At 35.4% G+C, this 22,810-nt stretch overlaps 2 protein-coding genes and 1 pseudogene across 2 annotated transcripts; 2 read left to right on the top strand and 1 right to left on the bottom strand.

The window, feature by feature from the left end:
• The first annotated feature begins 2,851 nt into the window (after positions 1–2,851).
• Positions 2,852–3,796, top strand: LOC122680426 (olfactory receptor 6C3-like). Its single transcript, XM_043881779.1, has one exon. It carries the CDS (start codon positions 2,852–2,854, stop codon positions 3,794–3,796), a length of 945 nt encoding a protein of 314 aa, XP_043737714.1.
• Positions 3,797–10,381: 6,585 nt separating this feature from the next.
• Positions 10,382–18,883, bottom strand: LOC122680003 (annotated as a pseudogene).
• Positions 18,884–20,626: 1,743 nt separating this feature from the next.
• LOC122680309 (olfactory receptor 6C3-like) lies at positions 20,627–21,571 on the top strand. Its single transcript, XM_043881534.1, has one exon. The coding sequence runs from the start codon at positions 20,627–20,629 to the stop codon at positions 21,569–21,571; it is 945 nt and encodes a 314-aa protein (XP_043737469.1).
• The last annotated feature ends 1,239 nt before the right edge of the window (positions 21,572–22,810 follow it).

The raw sequence follows: 22,810 nt of genomic DNA, 5'->3' as shown, positions 1-22,810 counted from the left end.
GGTAAATCCAATTCCCTGTGTTTGACATACATGGAGAAGAAATTTCGAAATCTCTTTTTCTCAAAGCAGCATTCATAGGAAAACATAACAGTCTCTGAAGCCTAAGGAAAATATTACTTAAATTGCATGGATAAATAATCATTGAATTACAAAATCTTCATTTAAAATCTGTGCATTAATCTAAAAAAATGTTTTAATAAGTAATGCTTTATTATGTGAAAGGTGTAAATATAAGAAATATTTGACTAGTCCCCCCAAGTGCAACTGAGATTGTACACAGAACTCAGATAAGAGACAAGAATCAATTATGAGTTACAGTATAATGAAATGTGCACCAATTTTGCAATATCAGGAATGAAGGATATTGTGGGTCAAATATTACCAGTTGAACCACAATGAGAATATAATCCTTGAGAGCAATGACACGGTTAAGTCACCATATTTGTTTTGAGAGTACAATTGAAACCAAATAAATTGCTACCTCAGCTCAACAACTCTGAAATTATATAATTATTGAAGTGATCAGACCATAAAATTTGAGACTAAATCATCAAGAAAAACCAGGAAGCAAGTAAAATTTGTTATTATTCAGGTAAATGCATATTATTACATCTCATTTATGTGTTTTAAAGTAATATTTGCATATGGGTTTGTGAATTTTAAAAAGTTTTTGATATTAAAGAGTAAATAGTGGTTTACTAACAAAGAAAACTATTGATGGGGTCCTAAAGAAGCAGTGTAGCCATAAGTATTGAGTTGTTATTAATTTTTCCTAAGTTAAATGGTTTTCGTTTATAGAAATAAAACCATAAAAATGACATTACTTATTTAAAGGAATATCTGCTTCCCAGTAAAGGTTTTGCCCACCTACTTATTCATTTGCTAAGGCAAAATAGTAAAACAAAAGAAAATAAGTGTGCATTGTATGAACTAAACTGAGTGTAGGCAATTATTTAATTTGGTAGCGGAAGTTACACTTTCTTGTGCTTTTTGTCTCATCAGAAAAGGAAGAAATTAAGGCATTGCATCAACCAAACCTTTATGAAAGTAAATTAGGAGAGAGTGCCACCAAAATATTCCCATGGGTAAATACCTATATTCTAAAGTGAGATATTACGGAGCTGTGTTGTTGTTGGTCAGGGGGTTATTGTGTCTGACTCATGGGGTTGAACATCCCCATGAACTGCAGCATGCCAGTCTTCCCTGTCCCTCACTATTTCCTGGAGTTTGCTCAAACACACGTCCACTAAATCTATGATGCCATGAAGGCATCTCATCTTTGTCCCCTTCACCTCAGCCCTCAATGTTTCCCAGCATCAGGGTCTTTTCCAGTGAGTCAGCTCTTCCAATGAATATTCAGAACTGATTTCATTTAGGATTGACTGGTTTGATCTTCTTGCAGCCCAAGGGGCTCTCAGGAGCCCCACACCACAGTTCAAAAGCATCGGCGTTCAACTTTCTTTATAGTCCAACTCTCACATCCACACATGACTACTAGAAAAACCAAAGCTTTGACTAGATGGACTTTTGTTGGCAAAATAATGTCTCTGCTTTTTAAAATGCTGTCACGGTTGGTCATAGCTTTTCTTCCAAGGAGCAAGCATCTTTTAATTTCATGGCTACAGTCACCATCTGTAGTGATTTTAGAGCCCCCCAAAATAAAGTCTGTCACTGTTTCCACTGTTTCCCCACCTATTTGCCGTGGAGTGATGGGACTGGTTGCCATGATCTTAGTTTTCTGAATGTTGTGTTTTCAGCCAACTTTTTCACTCTCCTCCTCTTTCACTTTTGTCAAGAAGCTCTTTAGTTCTTCTTCTCTTTCTGCCATAAGGGTGGTGTCATCTGCATATCTGAGGTTATTGATATTTCTGCCCACAATCTTGATTCCAGCTTGTGCTTCATCCAGCCCAACATTTTGCATGATGTACTCTGCATATAATTTGAATAAGCAGGGTGACAATATGCAGCCTTGAGGTACTCCTTTCCTGATTTAAAACCATTATTTTGTTCCATGTACAGTTCTAACTGTTGCTTCTTGACCTGCATACAGATTTCTCAGAAAGCAAGTCAGGTGGTCTGGTATTCCCTCTCTTTAATAATTTTCCACAGTTTGTTGTGATTCACATGGACTGTGGCTACAGTTCATGGGGTCGTAAAAAGTCAGACACGACTGAGCAACTAACACACACACACAAACACACAGGGTGATGATATACAGCCTGGAAGTACTCCTTTCCCAATTTTGAAACTGTCCATTGTTCCGTGTCCAGTCCTAACTGCTGCTTCTTGTCCTGCATATAGGTTTCTCAGGAGGCAGGTTAGACTGTCTGGTATTCCCATCTCTTTAAGAATTTCCCACAGTTTTATTATGTTCACTAGTCACTTAAAGTAGTGAAAATCACCTAAACAAAGTGGGCCTCAGTTATGCAAAATATAAAATGTGGAAATAAGCATACAAAAACTCTGTATGCTTTCAAACTCTATTTAGATTATCTGCAAAATATACTGGTTTTTATAATACTGAGGAAAGGAGGAGAACCAATTAAAATATTTCTGTATTTTTTTACAAAGGAAGCTAAATATTTTAAAGACTGCCTTGAACCAATTAAAAATTATTAGAAAAAAAAATAGCCCTATTTAAGTGTTACCATAAGAGTTTTATTTTATCCGTAGTCTTTGATAATGTATTTTTGAAGAAGAAATAATGATTTTGAACTTCAGATAATATTCCTTACTAGAATGAAAAGTTGAATGGGAATTGGAGAGTATTCTATTCTCAAATGTATTTTGATCTTTTATTTCTTATAGGAAATCATCCATTTTCTGTTTGAATGGGGGCAAAGGATCAGCAATGAAAAACCACACAAGACCCACAGAATTCATTCTTCTGGGTCTATCAGATGATCCAGAGCTTCAGATTGTGACTTTTCTCTTTTTAATCATCACATATATATTAAGTGTCACTGGAAATTTGACCATCATCATTCTCACCTTGGTGGACTCCCATCTACAGACACCTATGTATTTTTTCCTCAGAAACTTCTCTATGTTAGAAATTTGCTTTACAACAGTCTGTATTCCTAGATTTCTGGGCACAATTATCACCAGGGACAAAACGATTTCATACAATGATTGTACAGCTCAGATGTTTTTCTTCATCTTCTTGGGTATCACTGAATTTTATCTTCTAACTGCCATGTCCTATGATCGCTATGTCGCTATCTGCAAACCCCTGCATTACGCAACCATCATGAACAACAGAGTCTGTGTATTGCTTGTCTTTTGTGCTTGGCTGGCAGGGTTCTTAAACATCTTCCCACCTGTTATTCTTTTCCTCCAGTTAGATTATTGCGGTTCTAACATCATTGATCACTTTGCTTGTGACTATTTCCCCCTCTTGAAAATATCCTGCTCAGACACATGGCTCCTTGAAGTGATTGGTTTTTACTCTGCAATAGAGATTCTGCTTTTTACTTTGGCATTGATAATTCTATCCTACATGTTCATCATCAAGACAATTCTGAGACTGCCTTCTGCCAGTCAGAGAAAAAAGGCATTTTCTACATGCTCCTCTCACATGATTGTCATTTCCATCTCTTATGGAAGCTGTATATTCATGTATGCTAACCCTTCAGCAAAAGAAAAGGCATCCTTGAGCAAAGGAGCATCTATTCTGAATGCTTCTGTTCCTCCTATGATGAATCCATTTATATATACACTGAGGAACCAGCAAGTGAAGCAAGCCTTTAAGGATACCATCCAAAAGGTTATCTTTTTCTCCAGCAAATGCAAGTGATTATATCATTAAAAGAGTAAAGTTCTTGTCAATGCTTTCTATTACTCATAATCTGCCAAAACTCTTTCAGTACAGCTGTATGAGTCCTTTTCATCTGTCCCCATGTTAAAAAATTCTCCACACTGAACCTAATTAACTGGATAAAGTTGAATATTGCTTCAGAATTTTCTGTAAATTTTTTATTCAAATATATTTGGATGAAGTAAAGAATACAGGTTGGTGTTACAATTTTATAGGCCATTTAGTTTGATAAAACGAATGTCAGAGTTGATGTGGATTTCTGAAATTTTCATTTTACCAGGTAATAGAAATGACTTTATTAGGAAATTTTTATTCTATTTGAAATTTTCATGAAATCAAACAATGACAATCCCTAGAGGGCTGGAAATAAAATATAAATATCTACTTAGATATTTTTAAAGTTTAGAAACTAAAGTATATTTGAACTCTTTATACTATTATAATACTTTTATAATAATGAGGAGAGAGAAGAAAGAGGAGGGTAGAGATAATATTTTATCCGCAATTACTATATTCCAGACCTGTTCTAATTATTTTCTTCATATTGGTTCATGGAATCTTGTGAACAAGTTTACTTCATTTTCAGTCACTCATTCATATCCAACTCTTTGTGCTTTCTTGGACTGCAGCACATGAGGCTCCCCTGTTCAAACGAGTTTGCTCAAACTCATGTCCACGATCTAGGGATGCCATCCAACCATCTCATCATCTGTTGCCCCCTTCCCTTCCTGCCCTCAATTTTTCCCAGCATCAGGGTCTTTTCAGCTTCAGCATCAGTCCTTCCAACGAATATTCAGAGTTGATTTCCTGTAGGATTGACTGGTGTGATCTCGCAGTCCGAAGGACTCTCCAGAGTCTTCTCTAGCAGCACAGTCTAAAAGCATCAATTCTTGTTTGCTCAGCCTTCTTTATTGTCCAACTCTCATATCCCTACATGGCTACTGAAAAACCTATAGCTTTGACTATACAAATCATTGCTGGCAAAGTGATGTTTCTGCTTTTTAATACACTGTCTAGGTTCTTCATAGCTTTTCTTAAACAACTTTCTGAGGTAACTGTTATTAATTTTCTCTTGAAGAAATTTTTACCTTACCTTTTCCTCTGGAAATGTTTTATATGATTGTTTTTATTTCACAGCCATGATGAAAAGGTAAAATTGGAGTTAATTTTAATTGGCAATAGAGAAAAACAAGAAAGAAAAATGATTCAGATTGGAAAAGAAGAAGTAAAACTTCCATTGGAGACAGCATGATACTGTACAAAGAAAGCCCTAAAAATACTATCAGAAAATGACTAGATTAATCAGTTAATTTAGTAAGGTTCCAGGATACAAAATCAATACACAGAAATCCATTGAATTCCAATACACTAGCAAAAAAATCTGAAAGAGAAAATAAAGAATCAACTCCATTTACCAAGGCAACAATAACAATAAAATAGGAATAAATGCACAAAAGAGCTGTATAAATAAAACTATAAGACGTTGATGAAAGAAGTCAATGATGACATAAACAGATGGAGAGACATACCAATTCTTGAATTGGAAGAATCAATGTAACAAAATAGAAAGCCCAGAGATAAACCCAAGCAGTTTTGGGTATCTTATCTTCGACAAAGGAGACAAGAATATCCAACAGAGGAAAGACAGACTCTTCAATAAGTGGTGCAGGGAAAACTGGACAGCTATGTGTAAAATAATAAAATTAGAACACTTCCTAACACCATTCACAAAGATAAACTCTAAATGGATTAAAGACCTCCACCTCCTTATGTTTTGGAAATAAAAACAAGTTGGACCTAATTAAACTTAAAAGCTTTTGCACAGCAAAGGAAATCATAAGCAAGATGACAAGACAACCCTCAGAGTGGGAGAAAATATTTGCAAATGAAGCAACTGACAAAGGATTAATTTCTAAAATATACAAAACTCATGTAGTTCAATAACAAAAGAACAAGTCATTGACACAATAGGCAGAAGACCTAAATAGATGGCTATTTCTCCAAAGAAGAGATAAAGATGGCTAATAAACACACAAAAAAATAGAAAAAAATACTCAACTTCACTTGTCAATACTACAATGAGGTAAACACATCAGTCAAGATGGCCATCATCAAACAAATGCTGGAAAGGATGTGAAGAAATGGGAATCCTCTTGCACAGTGGGTAGGAATGTGAATTTATAGAGCCACTATAAAGAATAGTATGGTGATTTCTTTAAAAATTAGGAATAAAACTTCCATATGACCCAGCAATCTCACAACCAGGCATATATTCAGAAAATCACAATTCTAAAAGACGTAGGTACCCCAGTGTTCATTGCAGCACTGTTCACAATAGCCAGGACACGGGAGCAACCTTGATGCCCATCGACAGACGGATGGATAAAGAAGCTGTGGTAAGCACGTGGACAGAGGAGACTGTCAGGCTGTAGTCCACAGGGTCACAAAGAGTTGGCTGTGACGAGCACACATGCACAACCATAGGCTGGGTTATAAACTGGTTCATAACAAGCCAAGCATCCACATGAAGGAACAAACTGGAATCAAATATAGTGAGGTAGATAAACCTAGAGCCTGTTATACAGAGTGAAGTAAATCAGAAAGACAAAAGCAAATATTGTATATTAGCACGTATATATGGAATCTAGAAAAATGGTACAGATGAACCTACTTTCAGGGCAACAATTAGACACACAGACATAGGGAACAGACCTGTGAACCTAGCGGGGTGGCGGTTGGGAGAGGGTGGGGCAAATTGAGAGACTAGCATTGAAACTCATATGTTAAAATATGTAAGACAGATAGCCAATGAGAAGTTGCTGTACAGCACTGTGAGCTTAACCCAGGCCTCTATGACAACCTGGAGAGGTGGGCTGGGGTAGAAGGTGTGAAGTCCAAAAAGGAGGGGACATGTGTATACTTATGACAGACTCACGTTAACGTATGGCAGAAACCAACACAACATTGTAAAGCAATTATCCAACAATTAAAAGACATTGAAAAATAGTATTCAACATCATTTAATATTTCCTGAATTTCTAGAAAGACTGTTTCCTGTCAAAATCAAAACACAAGTCTCTCTCAGGTGCTGCTGCTCGGCCTCTTTCTGTCTGTCCTTAATTTTCTAAGAAATATTGTGAAAACATGGAATTAAAAAACATTTCAAAGAGGGAAATGAGGTCAGTTCCAAGGTTGAGTGGAATGATGAGCCCAAAGGAAGGGCAGTACATGAGAGAATGATGAGAATTTGAAGGCAAAAAATGTATATACTATATTTGGTAGTTCATTTCAGTCATTCATTCCTGCTCAACTCTTTGCGACCCCATGGACTGCAACATGCCAGGCTTCCTGGTCTATAACCAACCCCTGGAGCTTGCTCAAACTCACGTGCATTGAGTCGGTGATGCCATCCAATTATCTCATCCTCTGTCATCCTCTTTTCCTCCTGCCTCCACTCTTTCCCAGCATCAGGGGCTTTTCCAGTTAGCCAGTTCTTTGCATCAAGTGGCCAAAGTATTGGAGCTTCAGCATTAGCCCTTTCAATGAATATTCAGGATTGATTTTCTTTGGGATTGACTGATTTAATCTCATTGCAGCCCAAGGGACTCTCATGAGTCTTCTACAACACCACAGTTTAAGAGCATCAATTCTTTGACACTCAGTATTCTTTATGGTCCAACTCTCACATTCATACATGACTACTGAAAAAAACCATAGCTTTAACTAGATGCATCTTTGTTGACAAAGTAATGTCTACTTTTTAATATGCTGTCTAGTTTGGTCATAGCTTTTCTTCCAAGTTGCAAGTGTCTTAATTTCATGCCTGCAGTTACCATCTGCAATGACTTTGGAGCCCAAGAAATTAAAGTTTGTCACTGTTTCCATTGTTTCCCCATGTATTTGCCATGAAGTGATGGAACCGGATGCCATGATCTTAGTTTTTTGAATGCTGAGTTTCAAGCCAGCTTTTTCACTCTCTTCTTTCACTTTCATCAAGAGACTCTTTAGTTCCTCTTGATTTTCTGCCCAAAGGATTGTGTCATCTGCTTATCTAGGTTATTGATATTTCTCTCAGCAATCTTGATTCCATCTTATGTTTCATTCAGCCTGGCATTTCGCATGATGTACGTTGCATATAAGTTAAATGAGCAGGGTGACCATACACAGCCTTAGTGTACTCCTTTCCCAATTTGGTACCAGTCCATTGTTCCATGTCTGGTTCTAACTGCTGCTTCTGGAAAGGCATACAGATTTCTCAGGATGTAGGTAAGGTGATCTGGTATTCCAATCTCTTTAAGAATTTTCCACACTTTGTTGTGATCCTACACAGTCAAAGGCTTTGGCATAGTCAATAAAGCATAAGTAGATGTTTTTCTGGAACTTTCTTGAATTTTCTATGGTCCAACGGATGTTGGCAATTTGGTCTCTGGTTCCTCGGTCTTTTCTAAATCCAGTTCTAACATCTGGAAGTTCTCGGTTAACGTACTGTTGAAGCCTCACTCGGAGAATTTGACCATTACTTTGCTAGAGTGAGAGATAAGTGCAATTGTGCTGTAGTTGGAACATTCTTCATGGTGGGGAGTTCTGACAAAACGTGGTCCACTGGAGAAGGGAATGGAAACCACTTCAGTACTCTTGCCTTGAGAACCCCAGGAACAGTATGAAAACGCAAAAAGATATGACACTGAAAGATGAACTCCCCTGGTCAGTAGGTGCTCAATATGCTACTGGACAAGAGTTGAAAAATAACTCAAGAAAGAATGAAGATATGGAGCCAAAGTGAAAACAATGCCCAGTTTGGATGTGACTGGTGATGTAAGTAAAGTCGGATGCTGTAAAGAACAATACTGCATAGGATCCTGGAATGTTAGGTACATGAATTAAGGTAAATCAATTCAGTTCATTTCAGTTCAGCCACTCAGTTGTGTCCAACACTTTGTGACCCCATGAAAAGGTAAATCAGAAGTGGTCGAATAGGAGATGGCAAGAGTGAACATAAACATTTTAGAATCAGTGAACTAAAATGGACTGGAATGGTGGAATTTAACTCAGAGGACTTTTATATCTACTACTGTGGGTAAGTAGTAGAAGAAATGGGGCATCCCTCATAGTCAACAAAGGAGTCTGAAATGCAGTACTTGGGTGCAATCTCAAAAACGACATAATGAACTCTGTTTCCAAGGCAATCCATTCAATATCACTGTAATCCAAGTCTATGCCCCAACCAGTAATGCTGAAGAAGCTGAAGTTGAACGTCTCTATGAAGACCTACAAGACCTTCTAGAAATAACAGGCAAAAAAGATGTCCTTTTCATCAAGGGGACTGGAATGCAAAAGTAGGAAGTCAAGAAATACCTGGAATAACAGGCAAATTTGGAGTACCGAATGAAGCAGGGCAAACTCTAATAGAGTTTTGCCAAGAGAGCACACTGGTCATAGCAAACACCCTCTTCCAACAACACAAGAGAAGACTCTACACATGGACATCTCCAGATGGTCGATACTGAAATCAGATTGATTATATTCTTTGCAGCTGAAGATGGGGAAGCTCTATGCAGTCAGCAAAAACAAGACTGGGAGCTGACTATGGCTCAGATCATGAACTCCTTACTGACAAATTCAGACTTAAATTGAAGAAAATAGGGGAAATCACTAGGCCATTTAGGTATGACCTAAATCAAATCCTTTATGATTATGCAGTGGAACTGACAAATAGATTCAAGGGAATAGATCTGATAGAGTGCTTGAAGAACTATGGACGGAGGTCCGTGACATTCTACAGGAGGCAGTGACCAAAACCATCCTCAAGGAAAAGAAAGGCAAAAAGGCAAAATGGTTGCCTGAGGAGGTCTTACAAATACCTGAGAAAAGTAGAGAAGTGAAAGGCAAAGGATAAAAGGAAAGATATACCCATTTGAATGAAGAGTTCCCAAGAATAGCAAGCAGAGGTAAGAAAGCTTTCCTCAGTGAACAATGCAAGAAAATTGAGGAAAACAATAGAATGGGAAAAACTAGATATCTCTTCAAGAAAATTAGAGCTGCCAAGGGAACGTTTCCTGCAAAGATGGGCACAATAAAGGACAGAAATGGTATGGACCTAATAAAAGCAGAAGATATTAAGAAGAGCTGGCAAGAATACACAGAAGAACTATACAAAAAAGACCTTTATGACCCAGATAACCATGATGGTGTGATCACTCACCTAGAGCCAGTCATCCTGGAGTCTGAAGCCAGGTTAGCCTTAGGAAGCATCACTATGAACAAAACTAGTGGAGGTGATAGAAATCCAGTTGAATTCTTTCAATTCCTAAAAGATGATGCTGTTAAAATGCTGCACTCAATATGTCAGTTTTCATTCCAATCCCAAAGAAGAGCAATGCCAAAGAATGTTCAAACTACTGCACAACTGTACTCATATTTGGTAAGATGCTGGCAATAAAAGTATAAGCACTGAAAAATACTTCCAGGGAGACTATGTGACAATTAATAGACTTTGAAAACCCTGGTTTTTATTTGATTGCTCATTGTTATGCCTCTAATTTATAAAACAAGGTTTTTATTTTTTCATTTCCTTGAGAAGAGTACAGTCTTCCTGGCCATGTCCATGAAGGCTCACTTGACTTTCGGATTCCTTAGGGTATAAATAAAGGGGTTCAGCATGGGGATTTACTGAGGTGTTTAGCACAGCCACTCCCTTGCTGAAAGACACCCTGTCCTTTGCTGATGGATTCATATACATTAAAATGTAGCTTCCATAAGAGATAGAGATGACAATTTGTGGGAAGAACATGTGGAAAAAGACCCTTGTCCTCTGAGTGGTGGAAGAGATCCTTGAAATTGTTCTGATGATATATGGATAGGACAGAATTATTAATACCAAAGTGAACATTAGGGTAAACACAACAGTGGAAAAGCCCAACATCTCTAGCAATTTGGTGTCTGTACAAGAAATGTGTGAAAGGGGAAATAATCACAAGTAAAATGGTCAATAGCATAATCAAGTTGTCTGAACAGCATGAGTGATGAGAAAATGACTAAGGATGAAGCCAGCCAAGAAACCAAGACAAGTAGTGTGCAGACTCTATGATTCATGATGGTCATGTAATGCAGCTGTTTGCAGATGACAATGTAATTGTCATAGGACTTGGCTGCCAGTAGGCAAAACTCAGTGACTCCCAAGAGAATGAAAAAAAATAGCCATACAATCAGTAAAATAAAAGGTTTTATCTCCTGCAATAAGGGTGGCAAGGAACTTGGGTATAGTGACAGTTGTGGATGACACCTCCAATATGGGGAAATTTCTGAGGAAGAAACACATGAGGCTCTGGAGGTGGGCATCCAGCAGGGTTAGGGTGCTAATGGTCAGGTTCCCAGTGATGCTGAGCATGTAGGTGGTGAGTAGAAAGACACGGCTCAGAATGTGAAGTTGTGAGTCATCTGACAGTCCCAGAAGGATAAACTCTCTTATTTCTATGTAGTTTCTCCTTTTCTTCTTCTTGTGAGTATCCTTCAGGGTAAAACACAAAGAGACTTAAAGAAAAGGAAATTATTCACAGATAGCACTAGAATTTATTTCTGGAAGAGCTATGCCATACTAATTTAACTTGGGAGATCTTTGAAACAATTTATCTTTAAAGTTTTGGTTTTTGTGTGTGTGTGTGTGTGTGCCATAAGCCAGTGTGTGTTTTTCATAGAATTTTTTTTAAATAACTATTTCACTGGTTGAAATGGGGTTAAAAATATGCTTAAAATTTATATCCAAATCACATACTGTAAATGTGAAGAGCAGGAATTGTAACCTAGGCTTTTCTATATGTTTGAAATACTGAAATAGAAATGCTATCTGTTAATTCTTTTAAATCCTTTCCTAAACTATTTCTTTCCCAATGAGAAATTCCTCATCTTTTCTTAAAATTCAGTTAGATTACATTATTTCTTAATCCTTTACCTGATTTCTTATATTATTATTTTGCTAGTTAGTTTAGAAAATCCAAATATGTCAGGGAAAAGGTCACTCAGATGGGCCCGTCTCCCAAATGAAAGTCATTGGACTTAAACCTTCAACAGTATGAAAGGCTTCGAAGTTCTCACTCTGACTCACATCCACCTTCCTAACTTCTGACTCCTTATCTGAATCACATCTAATGGTTTCACTATTGTGACCACCTCGAGTATTGGAGCCAGGGTTTCTGAACTCTGGAATCTATTGCCTGATGATTTGATGTGACAAAGATGTAACAATAATAGAAATAAAGTGCATGATACACAAAATGAGCTTGAACCATCCTGTAACTAGCCTCCACTCAGGTCCTTGGAAAAGTTGTCATCTACTAAACGGATCCGTAGTACAAAAAGTTGGGGAACTTCTGTAGAGAGCCCAGAGTACAGAGGAGGCAGAGTGGATTTTTCATAGACTGGATTTGTGTCATTGACTAAGGGAACAAAATTGTATGAATATCTAAAATCAAACATAAAACATTATCTTTCAGAGAACATTTTTTTCTTCAAAATCTCTGCCATCTAAATATTATTATTCTCTCTATATGTATGTGTATATTCTGTGTTCTATTCTATGTTGTATTTTTACATTTTCCTTTTTTCTACATCGATATTCACTTAGTAAAATCTCTATTTTGTCAGTATATTGGTATAATTCTTAAATAGCAATGAAAGACTTTTACTTTGTCTTGCTGTTTAACAGTAACAGTAATAACCATGCATTTGTTTTAAAAGGTCAACAAATTGACCGAGTTCTTTTCAAGATCATTCATTCTGTGAATTCTCTTTGAATGGTAAAATTTATATTTCAGGATCAGGAGAGAACTTTCTTCAATAGAATATTTAATTTCAAAATATAGGTTTATTGATTTGTTGTATGTGCATGCTTAGTTGCCCAGTTCTGCCCAGCTCTTTGCAAACCTATGGACTATAACCCATCAGGCTCCTCTATTCATGAGATTCTCCAGGCAAGAATACTGGAGTAAGTAGCCATTCCCTTCTCCAGGGGGATCTTCCTGGGCCAGGGATCTAACCGGGTCTCCGGCATTGCTAGCAGATACTTTACCATTGAGCCACCAGGGAAGCCTTTTTTTAGTATGTAATGCATCATAATATTGTGAAAACTCTCAGTGTTTTTTTCTTCTACAAGCCTGAGCCTTTTCATTCACTTTACTGTATAAGAAAACTATAGCTACTGTCAATTTAGGAAAAATTCCAACTGAGATGAATGGTGGCCAATTCTACTGGGAAATCATGTGATGTTTAGGAGGAAATGAGCATATCCTTTCGTTAATCCTCAAAGAGCAGAGGAAAACAATATCTTGAAACTTACAAAAACAACAGACTTTACATTGTCTGTAGACAAATTCATGGCAATTCAAGTATTTGATAAGTATTTATTAATGCAAGTGTAAAAGTCATTGTTCTCAATTAACAACAATCTTCTCTAAATAACAGCTATACATGACTCTGATCCTTAAACCATTTCGAAATATGAAGTGTCAACCACTCCTGGGATGTTTTTGGTAAAGCCATGAAGAATATACCCAAGTCTTTAAGACCTCATTTCAGACTTATCCTTCCTTAGGACTTATCCACACTTTTCCTGCTATTCCCATGAAATTTAGGATAACAAGTTTCATATTCCTTTCTCTCCCTTAAGAGTTCTAATGTCTTATATATCTTATGTTGAATCAGGCTTGTGGTTCATTTAGAGTGAAAATTAACCTATCCAATAAACTAATGCTTGCCAGAGGAAGGGGGGATGATTGGGACTGGCATATATACACTGTTGCTCATTGTTCATTATTCCTCATCTCAGTTGCATCCAACTCTTTGTGGTCCTTTGGACTGTAGCCCGCTAGGCTCCTCTGTCCACGAGATTTTTCAGGCAAGAAATACAGGAGTGGGTTGCCATTTCCTCCTCCAGGCAATATTCCTGACCCAGGGATTGAATCTGTGTCTCCTGCACTGCAGGCAGATTCTTTATCCACAGGGCCATTGGGAAAGCCATACACTATTGTTGAGTAATTTTTATAAATTACTTATAAATCTAATTATTTTCACATAGTATCTCTAGAGTTGTTTTTCATTTCTCATACTTTTGTTGCCAGCTCTTGCCAAGGATATTAGATACATTTATTATTTTTTTTTCCCATTCAAATTCCCATCTTTCACTCATATACTTCCCTTCCTTCAGGTTAGTCCTTCCACTCTGTAACCATGAACTGACCTCATAATTTTTCTTTGAAAAGTTTTTAATTCCATGTTTCTGGACAATATTTCTTAAAAAATTAAAGGCAGAAGAGGCAGAGCAAGAGCACACAAGAGAGGCCTGTGTTTTATGATTTCACCAGAAAACACTTTCTAGAATTTCAGGAAATATTAAATCATGTAAAACACTATTTTTAATTTACTCTACAATGGCTATATACATAGTCTGTTTGTCTTATTAGACTATTACGTATGCTCTCCTCTGCATATTGTGGCCTACCTAGTAGTTATGTGAAAACAGTACAACTAAAAACATAATGTAATTATATTTTCTGAGAACTCAGAAAACTTTTCTCATTACTCAGCTTAAATCTTCTGTGCCATATAATTTATCAACAGGAATATATACATTTAGGAAAAATGTGAAATACCCCCGTTTTTGGAAATATATAATTAACATATATGCTGTAACAATTCTTAAAGAAAGGTTGAAGAATGAATATTACCAGATACCACATATGACTACATTTTTTGTGGCCAGCTGTATATTTAAATAAATGATTGATGTTATGCTGATTTTTTCAATAATCAATAGCTAAGAGTTTTTGTAACTTTCTCAGATTGGTGGCCATTTTGAGATAATATCTTACAGATACAATTCATTCAATAATCTACTTAAATGACAAATCTAATCAGTAGGGATAAATAAGCTCACATTGGCAAAGTTAATTGAGGTTAAAAAAAATTATAAGTTCACTATATTTTAAGCATTAGAAAATTGCATTGCTTTGGAAAATGTATTGATTAAAATTTATAAAACGTTCACACAAGATTATGCTATTCTGACACTGAAATTTTATTTTATTTTTTTATGTTTTCCATGAAGTCAAAACTTGAAATAATAATGAGGAATACTCAAACTCATCCTACATTTTTAAAACATTTATCCAGAAAGAGTATAACTGTAATTCACTGAGCCAAATTCTTCCTGATATTCATGTACTATTATCAACTGAGAGACTCAAGTCCAAAATTTACTGAAAAACAAATAAAATAACTTATTAAAAAATACTGAGGAGATTTCAACTTTGTAGGAAAGTTGTGGAATTACTATTTCCTCCCCTCATGCTGAAACATTTATGATTTCCTAGATTAATTGGAAATATTTGAAGATACTGAAGTTTAGACTAGATTGATGGTTGTGAGTTCTTGATACCACAAACTGTAGTCTGGGAATTAAAAGAACTGTAAATGAACTACAAAAGAGGAGTTTATGCAGATATTATCAGATAATGTAGCTCTCCACATAACTCTGTACAAACTCCTTAGTGGTTAGTATAAATGTTTGCAATCTGCATGAAAACATCGATTATCAATATCAGAGGTAAACACAATTTTTCTGTAAAAGGGTAATATATCAATAATTTAGAATTTGCAGACTGTAGTGTCCCTGTTGAAACTATTCAATTCTCTGTCTTTGTAATAAGAATGCTGCTATAAGCATTGTGTGAATGAAAGGGCTCAGGTGTGTCCAATAAAACTTTTAACAAAAATAGGAACTGGGCCAAATTTGGCCCATAAACCTTAGTTCACCCACCCCTGTTTTAGACTTTTCCCATAAACACTAACCCATATGCTAGTTTCTTTATTTAATATGGGCTAATTTGATTTAAATGTGAAAATTTGATAATAGATGTAAGATTTAAATTTAACTCCAGATCTTTTTTTTTTTTTTTTTTTTTGCACAGTTCAGATTTATTTCATGTTTTGCAATTACTTTATATCAATCAGAATAGAAAACAGTGTTAGTAACAATCAAGTTGAGAAAGGATAGTGGTGACTATGCTGTCACTAAACAGAACGACTGTTAGCCAGAATGCTAAAGTGCTTTCAAACAAAGCTATTCACTGTACATGGAAACCACCATGGTCTTAGGTTAATCATTTACATTTTTTTCTTTTGCATGCTTGTGAGCCAAGCAGACTCAGTGGTACTATCTTAAATGGTCTAAGATAAAATTTTGTTACTCTGCTTAGGGAAAAGATTAGGTTCATCATCAAACATTAATATTCTTGGTATGAAAGCTAAATTGAGGCACTGTTCTTTCTCTCACTGGGAAAAACAAAAAAGGATTCTTTTGAATATTTATCCAGGTGTAAGGAACTGGATAGGGTACAGTGGTTTTTAGGATTAAGAAGTGTGCCTGGGAAGAGAAAGAGAAGTTAAAAGTCTATGAAAGTGGAGAGGAATCGGAGTCATTCAAGCAACAAAAAGTATTTTTAACTTCTTGTGAGCAGTCCAGTCATGCAATTCATTTTATAAAAGTCTGGATCGATGATGACACCCTCTCATGCATTCCTTGGGAAAAAAAAAAAAAATAAAAGTCTGGTGGTACCGATTAGAAAGCCTTGTAGACAAACCCCAGACTGTCTGTCAGTATCCATGGTCTGTGATACTTCTATAAGCCACGCTATTTTAACAGGTAAAAACAAATCTAAAAAGATATTTAAAAATTTTTCTTCTCTGATGCCAAAAAGGAATGAGAACTGCTCCCACTTTTTCATAAAATATTTTCTTTTAAAAACTTGTAATTTAAATCCTTTTTCTCTGTTTTGGAGATGTATGCTAATATTTTTAAAAAAGTGAATGAACCTTCTGCCAGTTTTCCATCCTAGGACTGTCTTCTGGGGGCAGGGCTGTTGAAGCCACTTTGAAATGTGAGCATTTCAGGGGCACTTTGTCTTCCTGATGTTGAGAGTTTAGCCTAAGGACTTGGCTCCAGGTAGTAACTTTCTGTTTGTCACAAAGATATGAAAAGTTTTAATTTCTTTTGGATACAGACAGTTAACATGTCTGTATTATGTTTATTATGAAGGTAAATTAGCATAATCTTATAAAGTATTTCCAGAGGAAAAGATGAGGCAAACATTTCTAACTCAGTTTTGGAGATTTTTATTCTTGATATCAAAACATAATGTAAGAAATTAAGTATCATCAGCAATTTGAGCCCTAATTAAAAGATAAAGTACTAAAAGTATCAAAACTAGTATTTCATGTTACATATGATTTTATCCCAAAGGTAATTTATCTTTAGAAAGCTTATTTGTGGAATCAGTTACATTAAAGGATTAAAGATGAAAATCAAAGGTTGAAGAAAGAAAATCACATATCCTTGAACAAGATGCAGTGACAAGTCATGATTCTTAACAGTGTCTTAGTAAAATATAACAGAACATTTTTTTTCAGTAGCATAAATAACCTGACTAGATCATCACAACTAGATATGCTATATGTTCCTTGTTTGACTCAGTTGGAACAAGTTAACACAAAATGATATTTTCGGACGACAGAGTACCTCTGAGTTTTGCAAGATGATAAATAATACCAAAGACCTTTGGTTAATTTTACTAGCTTGAAAATTGCATCTTGGTTAAGCAAAAATCAAACATGTAGTTTAGGAATTCATACTGAAAATATACAGGGATGAAAAAAATACTCCATTTCAGTTCTGATTTAAAATATATCAATAAAATTCTTTAAAAGTTTTTAAAACACAGTTAATGCAAATATTTAAAAAGTCCTCATATTTATTCAGTCTGCTTGATCTGTATATGAAACTTATTTCTCCAGTCCTCTATCTTAGTGTATATTTGATAATATTTATAAGAATGATAGCAAACAATTTTAATGTTTTAAACAGTAGCCAAGTCTTGATAAAATCACTTATAAAATGAGAACTATCACCATAACTCCTTTCATTTAGCACTCTGCTGGAAGTTCTATCCATGGAACTATCATAAGAAAATTAAATATATATAAAAGTATTGGAAAATAGGAAACAAACATGTCGTTCATTGCAAATAACATGATTTTCCTCCTAGGGCCTTAGTGTTTTATACTAAATATTTCTTTTACTGGAAAGTCTCCTCTCCCAGATATTTGCATGGTTAGCAAATATCCTTTAGGTCCTCCACTCCTTTAGGTCTCTGTTCAAATGTCACCTCAATGACAAACATCCACCCCAATGACATTTTTTGATATTACAGTATCTCCCCACTTCCAAGATTTTTCAGTTTTCTCTTCCTTTACAAACTACTCATTAACATGTGAAATACCATATATATATAGTTTACTAATCAATTATGTTCAGGTTTATTGTCTATATTCTCTTACATCCCTCACCCCATGAAAGCAGGGATCTTTATCTACTTTGTAGATGAACTGATGCACTCCCAGCAGTGGTGTGCTGGAGCTTGCCTGGACCACATCCTGGGAGCCAATGGTTGCAAGTCTGATCTCACCTCTGAGTTCAGTAAGGGTACACGGATAGCTTGAAATCTGCCACGGTGAGAGACTTCACCTTCATTTGTGTAACCAACTAGTGACTTTTTCATATTTTCTTTCTCAAATCTTTAACAATAATACATGTTGCAATCAGTTGTTAAGGTTCTGTTGATTAACAGGGATTGACTCTGCACATAAATTATTTAAATCTGTTTATTTATTTTAAAATATTTATTGAGTATCCACTGCATGGCTGACAGATGTTCTAAATGAGAAGGATTAACGACTTCTGGTAAATGCTTAACAACTGCCTCTCTGGAGTTGAACAAATACAAATCTATTTGTAGAGACTCTGTTTCTATGATACAAATTCAAAATTCAAAGGATATAAGCACACTAACTCTCTTAAGGGTAAGTTCAGAATTTCTGGGAGAAAAAAGTAGACTCCTTAAACATAATCATACAAGAGTCAAATCTAAATTAAATTTTCATGCACTCAATATCACATGCTGTTTCTGAAGTTGCCTCATGTATCTCAGCCATTTTGCCTTTTTACGCTTTCTTATCCATGTTTACAAAGCTGACTCACCCCTATCTTTCAATGCTGCCTCATTGGGCCTCTCTCTATTTAGATTCCCCCGGGCTAACAGGAGACAGATAAAATCAATCCAGTTCTATGGGTGTGACATACATAGAGAAGAACATCCCTATTTTCTGTTTTTCAAAGCAGAATTTGTACAAAAATGTTAGGCTCTGAAGGCTAAGGAAAATGTTACTTAAATTGTGTAGATAATCATAGAATTACAAAATATCATTTAAAATCTGCATTAATACAAAGAAAATGTCTTAGTAAGTAGTGTGTCATATTATATGAAAAGGAGCAAGTGTAAGAAGTACTTTATTGAGTTTACCCAGATGTAATTAAGTTTGTACACAGAGCTTGGCTAAGAGACAAAGAGCAACTATGCATTCCATTATAATGAAAATATTCCTCAAATTTTGCAGCAGCAGGAATGAAGGATATCGTGGGTCAAATATTACCAGTCTAACCATAATGAGGACTATAAACCTTGAGAGTCATGACAAAGTTACACCACCATACTTGATTTGAGAGTACAAAAGAAACCAAATAAATTGCTAACTCAATTCACCAACTCTGAATTTACATAAGTATGGAAATAATCACTTTAAAATTTGAGACTAAATCATCAAGAAGAACCAGAGAGTAAGTATCTTTGTTATTTTCTAGTATAATAATATGATTCCATCTCATTAAAATGTTATAAAGTAGTATTTGTTTATGGGTTTGCAAATTCAAAACCTTTTTGATATTAAAATGTTAGTATTTACTAACAAGAAAACTATTCATAGAGTCCTAAAGAATCAGCACAGCAATAAGTCTTGGGTTTTTCATTAACTTTTCTTAAGTTAAACGGTTTTCTGTTACAGAAATAAAATGGCATTCCCTATGTAAAGAATTATCTGCTTCCCAGTAAAAGTGTTGACCATCTACATGGTCAATTTCTTGGTCACTTTTCAAAGCATTATTGTAAAACAAAGGAAAACTGATGTGTTCACTGCATGAACTGAACTATTTCTAGGCAATATTTATTTTAGTAGCAGAAGTTACTCTCTCTTGCCCTTCTGGCCTTTTATCAGAAAAAGAAAACAATGATGTGGGAAAGGGTTGCATCAACCAAATCCATAAGAAAGGAGAGAATACCAAAAAATATTCCCATGGATAAACACATATTCTAAAGTGAGATATTTACTATGTAGACTAGTCATTTAAACTTGTGAAAGTTTCCTAAACAAAGTGGGCCTCAGTTTTTCAAAATATAAATGTGAAAGTAGGCCTACATAGCCTCTGTAAGCTTATAAACTCTGTATTTAGATTACCTACAAAGCATACTGGTTTTTATACTACTGAAGAAAGGAAAACAATAAATTAAATATTATCATATTATTACCAAAGAAGGTCAATACTTTAAAGACTAACTTGAACTCTTAATAAAGAAAACAGTAGAAGAAATGGCCCTGTTTAAATGTTAACATGTAATTTTTATTTCATCCATGGCCTGTGAGAGTGTATTTTTGAAGATTAGAGTTCAATATTTAACTTTTCAGATAATATTCATTACTTGAGTGAAAGGTTGAATGGAAACTGGAGAAAGTTACTGTATGGGAACAGAGGTTTTAAATTTCAAACACTAACTTCATGATGGAATCTTTAAAACTTTTGTATTCTATCCTCAAATATCTTTTAACATTTTTATATTTTCTGTTCTAACAAGGGAGAAAAAAGGATCAGCAATGAAAAACCACACAAGACCCACAGAATTCATTCTTCTGGGGCTATCAGATGATCCAGAGCTTCAGATTGTGACTTTTCTCTTTTTAATCATCACATATACATTAAGTGTCACTGGAAATTTGACCATCATCATTCTCACCTTGATGGACTCCCATCTACAGACACCTATGTATTTTTTCCTCAGGAACTTCTCTATGTTAGAAATTTGCTTTACAACAGTCTGTATTCCTAGATTTCTGGGCACAATTATCACCAGGGACAAAATGATTTCATACAACAATTGTACAGCTCAGTTGTTTTTCTTAATTTTCTTGGGTATCACTGAATTTTATCTTCTAACTGCCATGTCTTATGATCGCTATGTCGCTATCTGCAAACCCCTGCATTACGCAACCATCATGAACAACAGAGTCTGTGTATTGCTTGTCTTTTGTGCTTGGCTGGCAGGGTTCTTAAACATCTTCCCACCTGTTATTCTTTTCCTCCAGTTAGATTACTGTGGTTCTAATATCATTGATCACTTTGCTTGTGACTATTTCCCCCTCTTGCAACTATCCTGCTCAGACACATGGCTCCTTGAAGTGATTGGTTTTTACTCTGCAATAGTGATTCTGCTTTTTACTTTGGCATTGATAATTCTATCCTACATGTTCATCATCAAGACAATTCTGAGACTGCCTTCTGCCAGTCAGAGAAAAAAGGCATTTTCTACATGCTCCTCTCACATGATTGTCATTTCCATCTCTTATGGAAGCTGTACATTCATGTATGCTAACCCTTCAGCAAAAGAAAAGGCATCCTTGACGAAAGGAGTAGCAATTCTGAATACTTCCGTTGCTCCTATGATGAATCCATTTATATATACACTGAGGAACCAGCAAGTGAAGCAAGCCTTTAAGAATACCATCCAAAAGGTTATCTTTTTCTCCAGCAAATGCAAGTAACTGTAGCATTAAAAAAATAATGTTCTGGTCAATTATTTCTTTATTCATATTCCCTCAAAACTCTTTCACTACAGTTATATGATTCCTTTTTATTAATTCTTATTCTAAACTTCCCCAGATGTTGAACCAAAAAAATTGGATAAAGCTGAATATTGCTTCAGAATTTTCTGTAAATTGTTTTTTATTCATATATATTTGATGAAGTAAAACGATGTTACAACATACGCCATTTCATTTGAGAAAAAGAATCTCAGGAATAATGTGGATTTCTGAAATTTTCACTCTTAGAAGATAAAATAAATTATTATTAGAAAATTTTGGTTCTACTTGGCATTTTCATGAAATCAAAAAACCGCATACGCTAGCAGGTTGGAAATAAAATATAAATATTTACTTAAATATTTTTGAAAAATAATAAACATACATATTCAAATTCTTTATACTACTACTAATACTTTTGATAATAATGAAGAGAAGGGCAAGAAAAAAGAGGGTAGAGATAATTTTGTTTAGCAATTACTATATTCCAGACTTATTCCAGAGAATGATTTTCTAGAAGAAAGCAATTTCTTCCTATTGGCTCACTGAATCCTGCCAACAACATTCTGAGGTACCTGTAATTGTTATTCTCTTGTGGAAATATTACCTTATCTTTTCCTCTGGAAATATCTTATAAGATTATCATCATTCATAAGCATGTAAAAAATGTTGGAATTAAATTTTAAAATCTTACCTCTGTCAAGAATTTTCACATTTTATTCAAGAAGAGTTCAGTCACTTAGTCGTGTCTGATTCTTTGCAACACCATGGACTGCACCACGCCAGGTCTCCCTATCCATCACCAACTCCCGGAGTTTACTCAAACTCACGTCCTATGAGTCGGTGATGCCATCCAACCATCTCATCCTCTGTCGTCCCCTTCTCCTTCCACCTTCAATCTTTCCCAGCATCAGCGTTTCTTAAAATGAGTCAGTTGTTCACATCAGGTGGCCAAAGTATTGGAGTTTCAGCTTCAACATCAGTCCTTCCAATGAAGATTCAGAAATAATTTCCTTTACAATAGACTGTTTGGATCTCTTTGCTGTCCAAGGAACTCTCAAGAGTCTTCTCCAACACAACAGTTTAAAAGCATCAATTCTTCAGTGCTCAGTTTTCTTTATAGTCCAACTCTCACATCCATACATGATTACTGGAAAACCCATAGATTTGACTAGATGGACCCGCTGGCTGTGACTGACC

The sequence above is a fragment of the Cervus elaphus genome, chromosome 22 (assembly GCF_910594005.1).
Source record: "Cervus elaphus chromosome 22, mCerEla1.1, whole genome shotgun sequence".
NCBI lineage: Eukaryota > Metazoa > Chordata > Mammalia > Artiodactyla > Cervidae > Cervus > Cervus elaphus.
The sequence above is the reverse complement of the archived record's forward strand: the minus strand, read 5'-3'. Positions and strand labels throughout refer to the sequence as shown.